General features: G+C 40.2%; 1 protein-coding gene across 2 annotated transcripts in view; it reads right to left on the bottom strand.

Annotated features, from left to right (window-relative positions):
- The window catches only part of triob (trio Rho guanine nucleotide exchange factor b), a 118,096-nt gene that overhangs the window by 15,825 nt on the left and 88,638 nt on the right, over nucleotides 1-13,633 (bottom strand). For both annotated transcript variants that reach the window (XM_042490614.2, XM_042490616.2), the window contains 2 exons: nucleotides 12,178-12,277; nucleotides 8,720-8,972 (listed from right to left, as the gene is read on the bottom strand). In XM_042490614.2, the coding sequence (XP_042346548.2) occupies nucleotides 8,720-8,972; nucleotides 12,178-12,277 (353 nt within the window). The remainder of the gene's footprint in view (nucleotides 1-8,719; nucleotides 8,973-12,177; nucleotides 12,278-13,633) is intronic.

Here is a 13,633-nt window from a genome sequence, read left to right on the forward strand (position 1 = left end):
AAGACGCGAGATAAAGAAAATAAGTCTTATGACTACGGGTTCTGGCAATCACCCAAGGATGGGGACAGTACCTCTTATTAACTATCAAAAACTCAGACTGGGACACTTTCCAGGGATGTAGAGCTCTCATCAAAGCCTCCAAAATCACTCCTGAACTGATGTCTTTTAACACTTCAAATGCAAAGCTGATCAAAGTTGCTGCTAAAGTAAATCAAAAGAATCTTTTTCGGTGCAGGAAGATCTCAGGAGATGATGTTCTCCATGTGCAGGTTAGCACATGAGGTCCACTGAGGGTATAACTGCAAAAACAAGTGCATTTCTATGGGGGCTGAGGTTGACTCCAGGACAATACTCTCCTCGTGTTACATCACATGCACTCGTGCATTGTTGAGCTTCCAGGCTTAACATGGAACATAATACAAATATATCTATATTTTAGGGCACCGCAAAGTAGCTTGGTTAAAGAATAAAAGGTTCAAGAGATTCAGGCTTCAGCCTCTTCACCATTTATATTAAAGTGGGTAAAATGATGCAGCTGCAAAGAATTAAACCATGTGACCAAGCTAAATGGCTCTTATGAATGGCAGGTGTGGAAATTCTCTCTTTCTTTACTGGACAGTTTTACACAGCTTGAATGAACACATCTGCATGTGAACGTGCATGTCAGTCATTCAGCCTCTGGGAGACTTATTTTAACTGCGCTGTGCTAATACAAAGCATGTGTTCTAACATTGCATGCAAGAGAAGAAAAAAGCGCGGCTCCCACAACAACAAGCATCTCCTACACTATTAAGACTCTGAAGCCATCTTATCTGAGACTCCTCACCAGCTCACTCTGGCAAAGCCCATGTCACGTGCAGATATCTTCAGTATAACCTGAACGATAATAGTCATGATCTTTCACTGATTCTGCAAGTTGCCTCGTGCAAGATTTTCTTCACCATGAGTCAGGTGAACAATAGCGTGAATAAGTCAAGGCAGAGCAGGTGAGAACACATCTTTTTTTATCCTGTTTTCATCCTGCAATTTATTTTCTGTCAGACAGAAAGTCAGAGGGATACTGCTCCATCTCCCAGGGAAAGGGAGAGCTTGAACTGCTCTGGGGATCTATAAATTCCAAAGGGCATATTAAAAGACTGAAGGGGATTTGCAGGGGTTGTACGTCTTGCTTGAGGGCAAGCTGATGAAAATACCTTTTGTTGGCACAAAACTTTACATGCAACCTCACTGTTAAGTATAGAATTCATGGAAGCTGTATGATTTGCATACATCCATTATTCCCTGTGCGGTACTAAATGAAAACCAGAGTCACAACTGTTTGTTACAGCACTGGCCTGGAATGTTTTAGTCATGGGTACAATCACTGAGGCTATTTTAGGCTGTAATTCTGATGATACAGAATACCTTAGCGTTTACTATTTTTGGATTCCCAGGACTATTAAAGCCTTTCTTTATAAGTTCTGTATATTGTTACTTGTGTAGATAACACCAGCACATTTTATCCATTATTCATACTAAAATCAAGACGTATAAGTGCTGACCATAGGATGTATAAAAGTGGATGTGGCCACTGTGTCATCACCCATTGATTTGTGAACTTGCACTTTGGCCGTCGCCATCTTAGATTTTTGAAGGCAGAGGGGAGCCTATTTTGACCAGTTCAAACAGGAGAGTTACTTAACAATGTACCCCCTATACAATTATTATGCTCGGGAAAATTATATATAGAGAACACTTTTTGGTACCAGGCTGTAAATATGTACGTATGTAAATATGACTTGCTTTCCGAGGCTGCCTGGAGTGGCAAATCAAGGTACTGCAGTTTTTGGCACCTCTGCGTTGGCTTTATTTTTTAAGCCCCGAAGGTTGTTGTGTGGTGCTAATAAGGCCTTTAAATAATTAGGGCTATAAGTCCTGAATACTTAGGGTATTTCTGTAAGTGGACACTTAAGCATCACACAACTGTTATTTTCCAATGCGGACCAGGCCCCTTTCTGCTATTTTTATTGTAACTGGCAGACAACACTGACGACCCAACAGCACACACCTACTTGCGGACATGATTCATGATTTAACACCTAGGTGGAAACTTGTGCTTTTAAAGGGAATGCGTCAGGGAGACAGACACAGGACTCAAGACTTCTCATGTAGACCAAACAGACCATGCTTCCTGAAGACACACTGAGGTCACAACCTAACATGTAACCACGCTGTTAGCAAGTATGTCACAGCTATAACATCAAAGGCTGCGCGGCAAGTTAAGCAGACAAAACTTGTACACTGTCATTTCACACCTATTGGGTTTCTAGAAAAATTCTAAAAAAATACTTTTATCTCTATAACCATCACTAAATGTAAAAATGGGATTGCTATCTTTGTGGTTCAAGTTGTAAGGGTACTCCTCAATTAGTTGCCAGTATTAAAAATAGAATTCCAGTCATTTTGAATATAATAAATTAGTGTAGGAGAAACCTCACTCCTCTTATTTATTCAGAATAAATGCAAATGAATATGAAATATAGTTATAGTAATAATTTAACCACGACTAATGTGGTGCTTTGGGCTAAAAAGCATACAAAAAGCGTAGAAGTCCACCTTCTGTTCTTCATGTGTCATGACTAAATATTCTCACTTAGATAAGCATTGGATGCTATCTATGTGCTCCGATTAGACTGAGGAGGTCGTGTTAACAGGGGTGTGAATGGGTGAAACATGGGGTCAGTGGTCTTGACACATTCCTCCTCAGTAGAATATAACCCCCTGCGACACACACACACACACACACACACACACACACACACACACACACACACACACACACAGAGGGAATGACCTTTGCTCTTTGCCCTGCAGAGTGTCACCTCAGGAACAGCTGGTTAGGCTTACACTCATGGGAAAAAAAAATGGGGGACACATAGTCTGTTACCGGGGGCGACTCTAGATTTGCCGTTGTTCTCATTAGACTTATAAACCCTGCTTTGTAAGCATTAAATGGACATAGAACTTCGAAATAAAATTTAAAAAAAACATTATTTACTGAACTGACATAGAAAACTTGGGAATGTTTCCTTACTCATCCAATATGCTTCTTTAGTTCTTAGGTGGATAATTCAGTCTGTCTGGATATTGATACACAAACTACTGTATTTATATTAATAAAATTATGAGCAATTTCACATTTGGAATTTTCACTCCGATCAGTTTGTAATTACAAATACATAAGTCCCAAATGTGAAAACATTGAATACATATGCAATTACATATTGGTGATAGGCTATCACTTCATACAAACATTTTAGTGTTTTCCTGACAGATATAAGCTGGAAGATACTAAATAAGACGGATCAAAAAATTTGTAGGATAATTTATCAGTATCTCCTCTATACATCTACAGTAGCTATACCTATCAACTATGTCTCACCTTTATCAAGTCAACATCATTATTTCAAAACCTGAGAATTCAGACAAAAAACTCTAGTTTGCCTTTTAAATGAAACATTAAGACTGACTCAATTAGTAAACTGGCATCTCTGCCTCTGGAGCAATATTGGATCTAAGGTGCCTAATTCACTTCATGTTTAATTCATTCGGTTATCTCATTAGAGCATCATAGTGCTGAGACAACTGTTATGATCACTGGAGTCATACATTTTAAGATATCATGTATCATTAGTGTTTGGCACAGGGTACACAAACTGCATGTGTACAATAAGTGCACATGCATGCAACATATACCATACATGCATGTAGATATTCACACTTTAAATATCTACCCATGGCCTCCACCATCTGCTCAAACATGCAGATGTCAGCATTGAACATGCAAAGGCAAATCTGATTGTATTTGACCTCCTAATAATACCATCCTCTCAGTTTAACTCTGTGGGCTGATATTCCTGAGAAGAGACCCACAAAGAGTCCACCAGATGCTCTCCACTGCGTCAGATGTTAATTTCTCTGCAAGCTACTGACACTCTCATAATTCAGTCACTGCCCATTCATGCTACTGCAAAGAGCATGTTAGATTTACAGCTTGGTGTGTGTGTGCCTGTGTCTCAGAATAGGAGGGAGGGGCATTCTACAACTGATCCCAAAAGTCTGCACAGTTCCACAGAAGCATGCCAGGGATTCCAGAGGTGTCACCAGGGGACCATCTTTCGTGTGGTCTCATCTTCCCCAGGAGAAGTGATACAAACACACAGACACACACAAACATCAGTCGGTGTGGTTGGAGATGAGCTTTTTAGGGGTGGAGGTGCAGCGTGTGGGAAAGCTCCAGGGGGTTTGGCTGGCTGATCTGTAAAAATGTGGACAATGCTGCAGCGGGCTTGCCACCAACAGCCGTAGTTAGCGAGGGCGTGGAGTTGGGATGGGAGGTATGGGAGAGTTTAGAGACCACCCGCTACATATTCTAAAACTGGTCGGGTATTTTGTGCTTTTTTTTTCATACTGTACAGACAATAAACAAGAAAAAGGATTGGTAATATAGGGGAAGATCTGTATTTTCCATTTCTATTCTTTCTATTTGACCTCAATATTGTCTGTTCTCTCTGGGGTCTACAATAACGCCCTCTGCCCATCTGTGCAGTACCCGCCGGACTTGCCATACACATAGGCACAGAGATATAATCTTGTAAATGTGATTTCAGTAGATTTAATATCTCATCACATAACGGTGCATTCACCAAATTACTTTCACTGCCATAATGCCATAACATAATCCACACTTGATCAGTGAATGTTCTCTGCATTCAACCACTTTGAAAATAGCTGACAGAAAAACTACGACAAACAAGGACAAACTGTCAAAAAAACATCTTGAACGTATTATAAAGAAATCATATTACCAAGCTGGTAAATTAGAGCAACTTCTCAAATATGTAATTTTCCTGTCTTAACTTTTCTGTCTCTTTCCACTGTCTAGTATTAAAGCAGAAATTGCAATGTTATTGCCATATAAGAAGCAAGTGCAGCATTTTACAGACATGTTTCCATCTTCATACCACACTATACAGCATAGAAAAACAAAATTGTGTTGTCCTCACTGATATAGTAGAAGAACAAGAAAACGAAATGTTCTCTACACATGCTGTTGCTCATGTGCTACACATGATCAGGGCACCTACCGAGGTCCAGCAACCAGAACTTGCAGTTGTCAGTGTGTCCTCCCGGTGCTGAATCCATGGAGCAAAATGGGTTTAGAGACACTAAGGACTCAATTCCACGGGCCATGTCAGACGAATATCAAGCCTCCAGAATCCTGGCTTGAAATATCCCCTCACAGCATCTCCACAGCTGTTATGACTGACTTTCAATTCCTGTGCAAAACCTTAAGTTTCTTTTGAAATGACTTCTAGTTAAAAGTAAAAAATAGTGACTGCGTCGCTTTAATTCCAGAGAGTGAAAGTGTGAAGTCCAGTGTGAGGAAAAAGAAAAAGTCAAATGCAGCATTAGAGAGTATAATGTTTTTTTTCCTCTCTCTCTCTCTCTCTCTCTCTGTATCTCCTTCCCTCCCTCTCTCGTGAGTGGGCTGATGTGAAGATATTGGGCAAGCCTCCACTGTGCCTCTCTTTTCGAAGGGGATGTCTGTAAACATGCAGCACATCTACCGTATTACCCTTTGTAGAAGCGCCCACTCAGTTTGTGTGGGCGGGGGCATTTTTTTTTTTTTATTTTAAACAGGCATTAGGATGCATACAAGTTGTGCAGTATGCTTGGAACAAATATAGACTTGGTTATGAAATCCAAGAGAAGAAAAAATTTTCAGAAGAAAAAATCAGTTTCATATTAAGAGGTTGATTAAAAATTTCAGATCATTTTTCTGGAATTTAAAATCTCAATTGGGGGGAGGGTTTAAGGGTCTGGGCTTTTTTTTAAATGACTACTATATAAATTATATTCAACACTAAACTCTATTTTCCTACATCTTCACTTCCTCTGTCACACTCTGCAGTCCAAAGACGCTATGCAGGCTAGATGCACAAAGATCTCCCTGTTTAACTGTGAGTGTATGTGTGTGTCTCCCTGGGCTCTAAACACACTCTTTCCTGTAAGAACCCGCACACACTTGTGCACACACTGGTCTCCACTTACTCTCTGCTCCTCGCAGAGTCCTTTTATCAATAACACTGTCATTAAGTGTGTACCTTTGTATTCATTTCATTTTGAGAGGCACAGAGAGTCAGTGCTTTGGTATACAGGGGAATTCCAGTAAACAAACTGCAAATGTGATCAGTGTGTAAATGAAAGTGCTCTTAACTTAATTTAAGAGGAATGTGTAGGTTTGCACAGGTTTCAACAGCTAGCTGAACAGCACAGGACAAACACACAGAACACATGCTACACATGTGCACCGTTATTTCACACATCCTATAATCAGAGCAGACAACCAGCTGTCAGCTTTACACTTTGCAGGCTAATCCTACTGTATGTGAATTCGATTCAACTCTATTCTGTTATTCCTGACACAGACATTGGCCCCCAGCAGTCAATTATTTCTGCTTGTGAGACACAGCATGAAAAGGGGAGATTTCCCGGAGAACACTAATCCCCTGAACCGTCACCCCTCCACAACTTTGGACAAAGTGGCCTACATGGTTGGTCAGTAAACACAAAAGGCTGACAAAGTAGCAAAGACATTTTTTGTCATCCTTGTCTTCCTCATCCTCAGCAACAGCCTTTTTTTAACCACAGCAACCCCTGCAGTGAGAGGCTCCTTTTCATCACTCCTACTGGCCACACAAACACACAGATACAAACAGTGAGGGCTGGTTAGGCGCAACCAAGGGAGCAAGGAAAGCCAGATAAAAACACGAGCCTCTGTAAGCAAAACGGAGATGAGAAACACTGAAGGTGCAGTTGAAAATAATTGGGAAATTCTGCTCTCCTTCCTGTGCTGTAATAGTAAATCATTCAGCTAATTCTCAAATTGTGCATCCCTGAATGTATAATCCAAGCATCCTATAATTTTAAATACAAACCTTTCTGACTACAAAGAGGCTGCCAGCAAAATATTTGTATGCTATATTACCATAGAAACAAGCAGTGCAGTTCTCACCCACTCTTTCAGATTAAAGAGGAAAGACAGAAGCAGAAACGTCTGTCAAGACACGGCAGCAGCTCATAATTTCAACAAACCCAGGGTCAAATGCAGGGAAGATCTGTACACTGAGTCCTTTCCTCTTACTTCCTTCTGTTAGCTATATTTATTATTTGTTTAGCACTGCTCAGGTTATGATTTAAAGTATTTCTGGACAAAAGAAAATATATAAATATACAGCATGCATTTGTAGTAAAGTATAGTATGCACAATATATATTTATCTATCTAGAATTTGAGATGAGAACAACATCAGTGTCTTACATGGTGCAGGTGCAGACATGACATAAATATCATGGAAAGGTTGCAATCAGAGTGCGCAGGCTCAGCAAGATGTCCAATAGCAAGACAGCAGATGTTTGTGCATCATACCAGAGCGGAAAACAGACCAGTTCAACCAATGAAGGAACCTTCACAAAGGTAGACCCAACAACAGTGCACAAGAATGTGGAACTGGAGAGCACTGGAGTCTGATATGATCCACACCAACTAGATATAGAAGCCATCACCACTACAATACCTGGTGGCCACCTGCTCCAGCGACCAGGACTTTGGTAGACAACTCAAAGCAAACACATGCTCACAGAGTTTGCAGTAGATTTGATTTTAGCACCAGGTTGACTTTGAAGAATGGGTATTAAATAGGCTGGAGTCAACAAAACACAATTATCATGAATAAACCTGCACTGGAATGCATTACTGTTATTAAGAAAAAAATATTTAACTAACAAGCTAAAACCCGTTATCAATATTCAAAACTGAGGCTTATTGTAAAATCAATCTTGCATGTAATTTATTTTTGTATCCTATTCTTTTCAATAGTCGGATTGCCAAATATTTATTTCAAGTAAATGTATAATGTGTGAGTGAGTACATGCAAAGAAAGCGAATAGTCATCTGTTGTATTGGTAATAATGACAAAGTTAAATGTCTGACCAGATGATTCAGCAATATTTCTGTTACTGTAACCAGAGCTGGTGCGATGTTGACACACACACACAGACTGTGGAAAAAACCCTGGGGACTACCTTCTCAACTTGTCTTAATAAGACCCTGTGGGCATGACAACAGATGCAGACTCTGACATCATCTCTTTCAGGGTTGAACCCTCACAAGGCTCTTTCATGTTTACTGTTTGTTACAATGGATGCTGATGCGTGTTTAGGACAATAAAAGGTTTCTGACAGAAATAAGATTTGCGGATGTTAACAGTGCTGGGAATTCAAAGGTTAAATTTATTTTAAGATAATTAAAAGAGAGCTGTGCTTCAAGCGGGCTTTCCACTGTTGCATAGCAACACCTAGAAATACATGTACGTGCTTTCCCAAGCAGCTGTTTGGTGAGAATCGAAGGTTTTGAAGGTCAACTATGATGTGTTTGCAAACAAAAAATGCATCTTATTAGCTTTCCCTAATGTTTCAAATTTGCATATGTGCATGGATGTGACAAGCAGCTGTTGGGTAAGATAAGAAGATTCTGCAGGCTACTTCAGCTGTTTCCAGCCATCATATACATCCAGTTAGCTTTTCCTCATGTTCTGATGTGTTCAGATGTTCCTCAATATGACAAAATAACTTCCACTCTATCTGCCAGTGCGGGTATGAAAACATTTATATCTTACCTTTGTGGTTGAAGAGCCCTTCCATCTCCATGGAGGATCTGGAGTGAGCAATACAGAGCATGGAGCAGGGTACGATGCCCTCCTGAGCTGGAGAGCGGTCTGTGGTCCGCACCAGGCACCAGTCCGGCTTGTCGTGGAGCCGCTCCAGAACCTCCACAGTCTGGCCTCGTCGCACCGTCAACTCCCCACTGCTGCCACCATTACTGGCCACAAAGTCATGGATCACCACTGTCAACTCACAGCCACCGGACAGCTGAAATGGAAGACAAATGCCAGTGAAAAGCTATTCACAACAGATGTTGGTATTTGTTCGTTTTAACTCTACTGTTGCTCTACAGTTTGCACGTGGCTATCTTTGAGGATAAATTATATCCAACAAGTTGCATAACAAAATAGTGTGAAATTACATACAGTAACCATTTGTGTAGTCGGTGTGCAACAAAACCTCATTTGAATCAATGTTGATTCAGTGATCAACAGCCAATATTATCAATGCAAAGTGAAAACACTGATACATATCATCATCTTCAAGATGTGCATCTATTTAGAAATTCCCATGGCACGTCTGTTCCACAATTATTTCCAGGCGTACCTCCTTTCTTAACATTCAAATAGTGCTAGTGGCTGCATACCAGGGAAATCACGTGAAGCAGCCAAGAAAAAGACAACATGGATATTTACTGATTTCTTCTCGTATCAATCGCAGGCAGCCGAATCAAATTAAAAAAATAAAATCATGGCAGACTTTGTGATATCAGCAAATATTGTATTGTTGTCTGAAAAACCAATACAATATCGTGTCAAGATGAAACTTGTGGTTTACACCCCCAGTTTGTAATGATAAACTGAGGTTTAAAGTTACTGTTAATAACTCTCATGTTCTCCCATCAGACATTCAGTAAAATTACTTTTGACATCAGTTAATGGATGAATACGCTGTCTGAACAAAAAAGCAAGTATTCCCCCACGCCATCCTTTGGTACCAGCACAGGTGCACCAGCAGCACTGTAAAGTGAAGTATACATGCACTGATGACTGGTGACTCATTCTAGCACAACTGAACAAAACGTCACTATGACGAGCTGACTTTAATCATCTAAGTGTCTATGAAAAGAAATGCAATATTATATACGCATGGAACACTGTGGAACTAGTCACTGGCTTTTTTCAAAGGTATTTCTGCCTGAAAATGCAGCCGCTTGTTGCTATCGAGGGTTCGATCTCTGTGCTCACAGGTAAAAAATAAACAGTAACAATACACCAGGGGTTGCACACATTTTTTTATCTACAAATATGAAATACTAAAGGATATACAATTTCAGACTGTTTCAGACATGGTTACAGTTCATCGGCTTTATCAAACAAAAAAAAAATGCAAATGTCCAATAATGTATAGCTTGTCCTCTTGGCTCTGCATAGCAACAGACCTAATTCAGCTTCATGTTTTTACGTTCTTAACTCTTCAATATTTTTCCGCTAATGTTTACCATGGTACATTTTCAAGAAATTAACATTTTGAGGTATAAAACTTTAAACAATCACAATCATCCTGTGAGCATTAATGACTTGATAGCAGATGAGAACAGACTTATACACAAGTTATACTATCAGTCCTACAGCTGATAATACCTGCAAACCAAGCAGTTTATTGCTGCTTAAATACACATGAACATGTACATGAATTTCTTAATTCTAGTGTTATAATGCGTATAGTGTTGCAAGTTTCTTATGTCCTTTATGATTGAAATTGCTTTAATCGTTCCAAAGATTTTCAATGTGTTTTTTTTTTTCTTCTGTCAAATACTGCAAAGCATGTAATTTGCAACATACCCTTTGGTAGTGTGGTAAAGCCAGAGAGCTGAGGAGTTGAGAAACGGGATGTGAGATCCTGTCCTCCAGTCTCTCCATTGTTTTCCACTCCCTCATTGCGAGAGAGAAGTCCCAAAGAGCTAAAAAAAAAAATCTCTACAGCAGTCTGATTTCTACAGCACTTCACTGAAAATGTCCTAAATCACAATGAGAAGTTGATCACTGGATAAGCATAAGCTGCCTGAAAGAATAGTAAAATTGATTTAACTTTTTGTAGAATAGTTCACTTGGGAAAACAGAACCAGATAATTACAATCCTGATCCATTATAACATCCCAAGGCCAGAAGAAAAGTTGCTGCAGTCCACCGTAACGGTCAGCAGCACTCCTCTGTGAGTTCTCACAATCAGACTATTGAAGCTTAAATGATTCCCTGTTGTGTGTCTCCTCCCCACAGCGGAGCGCTTAATCCATCTTTGTCTTTAAACAAGTCTTGCCACAGTTTAGCTCACTAATGTCCATTGATCAATAGAAAACGCTGCAGAAAATTAGAAGAAAAACACAGAACATACCCCGAATATTTCTGTGTTTTTAAGCAAAGTGTGAGATCGATAACCGTGAGGACTTAAAACTCTGCTCGCCTGTCTGGCATACAGACGAGCATCCTCTGTGAAGAGAGCGTGGGAGGGAGGCTGAAGCTGCTGACACACAAGTCAGTCACTAAAGCAAAGACACACACAGGAACAAGGGGGCACACACACTAACACAAACACTCCACTGTCCCTGCCCACTGAATGAGAGGTCTCACAGAGAGTCCCCACAGAGAGAAGCATTCAAAAAGTGAGATCTAGACACAAAATTTACATTTGCACCTGTTACTGTGTGTTTTGAATGTTTAATTAATACTAATTAATCACACACACTAGTGACTGTTTTGACATGGGCAGATTTACATACACATTAAAGCAGACTCTGTTCACCTCCTCACCTTTACAATTTGGTCTTATGCTGCATAAAGTGACCACAGAGCTGAGCTTTGTGCTAACAGTGGCAGTGAATACGTTAAGCTGATTTTCTTATTTTCCTGATTACAGCAGAAATGTATGAGGCAGAGTTGGGGAACGTCCAATTCAAGTGTGAAAATAATGACCTTGTGTAAGAGTCCACCGCTACAATTTATAATTGGTATGACATAAAAGTACTGAAATATTTTTTTATCTATGTGTGCTGGGGTGTGTGTGTCTTAGCTTTACAGTTGCTCATACTGAGCGTAGGAGGACAGGCCTTCTGTGGTGCTATTACCAGATATAACCACGGCCGACTGTCACTGTTCACAGCAAAGATTCTCTCTCTCTGACACACACACACACACACACAGCTTTGATGCTCTGTCAAATGGACTGTTTCTTCCTCCTTACACAATCAATCAAACAAATACTTTCACAGGAAACAACTTGGGGAGAGCTGCCTGCACCAAACCAGCCTGCAGCTTCAGACAGAAGATGGAATCAATTGGAACAATATTGGGGATGAAGAATGCCTGTGTGTGTGTGTGTGTGTGTGTGTGTGTGTGTGTGTGTGTGTGTGTGTGTGTGTGTGTGTGTGTGTGTGTGTGTGTGTGTGTGTGTGTGAGTGTGTGTGTAGTCCAACCTTATCACTGTCCAGTGTGTTCTGGGATGTACGTGAGGCAATGGAGATGGTATCTGGTTGGCTGCTGGCATCTCCCTGGCTGTCCAGTTCCTCTCCGTCCCTGAGGGCAAATATTATCATTACTGTCTTTGTTTTATTACTACGTGGTTACTTGAGATAATCCACAGACCTTGTTTTGAGCAGTTTCATGTCAGACTATTTTCTTTCTACTGAATTATACCTACCAATCAAATCACAGCTGAAAGAAAGCCTGCATCAACTCATGGACGAGAGGCTCCTGCTCATGACAACGTGGCATGTAAACATCTTATGTTTGTAACACACTGTTATGTTAGCTAGCTCAGTTTGTTATCAGTAGATGCATGCTTCCTTTGTGTGCGGATATTTGGTGGGTATAGTTCGGCAGAAAGAATATAGTTCCTCCATGAAACTGCTCACAAAAAGGTCTACAGATTATCTTGAGTAACAGGGTCATGATATATAGAAAAAGACATTGCTTTTGATTTTTCAACAATCCTTTTTTGGCGCTCTGAGCACCACAAGCCGAATGCCATCTGGTTCTATTATACAGGAGAGAAGGCAGACATCCCTACAGTTGATATCTCCAACACTCAACCACTTTTTCCCAACCCAAATGATTACAATCCATCAGTCTTGCTGGACCAATCAGGGATACCCTCTGTAGCTGAATACGTAGGCAGCCAATCGGGAACTGCTTTATAGTTGATGAGGTAGCATGCAGCTGCTTTTAAAATTGTAATGGCTGTTTCCGCAGCAACAAGTACTAACTACAGCGATAAGTAAAGTTAATTCAGTAATAGAGTCAATAACAACAATCAAACAAGGACAAGAGGATGCACACACAGAGTTTCTCAGCAGAAAATACTTCTTCGTCATTTTTCTGACAGGATTTGACAAAAGCTTGATATACTAACTGGCTCTGTTGGTGATGTTGTTCCCAGGTACAAATGCAATGTTTATTGTTTCGCCACTGATTGGCTAATGGAGGAGCAGATAGGAAAGGCTGCAAAGCTGAGAATCCCAACCAGCTGGTATTCAGCAATCCAGAAGAAGCTGCCCGCTGAATGAGAAATGCTAAAATATCTTAGAAACCTCATTGGGATTTTTGTCAACAAGGTACATGTTACATACAAAGGGTAAATATAAATAAACTGTAATTATTAGAGGGTTACTTCCTAACTGACAACGTATTTGTGTAGTAAAGGAGCAGATGTTAATGCTAACAACATGATTGGCTGAAGGAGTTTGTCTGTCAAGGCGAGTAATTCCCACCCACTGAAATAATTTGTTGGGAGAAAGTCCAGACTGACAGAGGGAGAGAAACAGAATGTTGCGTTCATGTGATCAAGATGGTATCACAAGGCTGAAATATCACTACAGGTTAGAGGGAAAAAAAAGTATTTGGATTTTAGGTTAAACTGTCCCTTTGAGTTCA

The sequence above is a fragment of the Plectropomus leopardus genome, chromosome 11 (genome assembly GCF_026936395.1).
Source record: "Plectropomus leopardus strain MGB_pleo_1.0 chromosome 11, ASM2693639v1, whole genome shotgun sequence".
NCBI lineage: Eukaryota > Metazoa > Chordata > Actinopteri > Perciformes > Serranidae > Plectropomus > Plectropomus leopardus.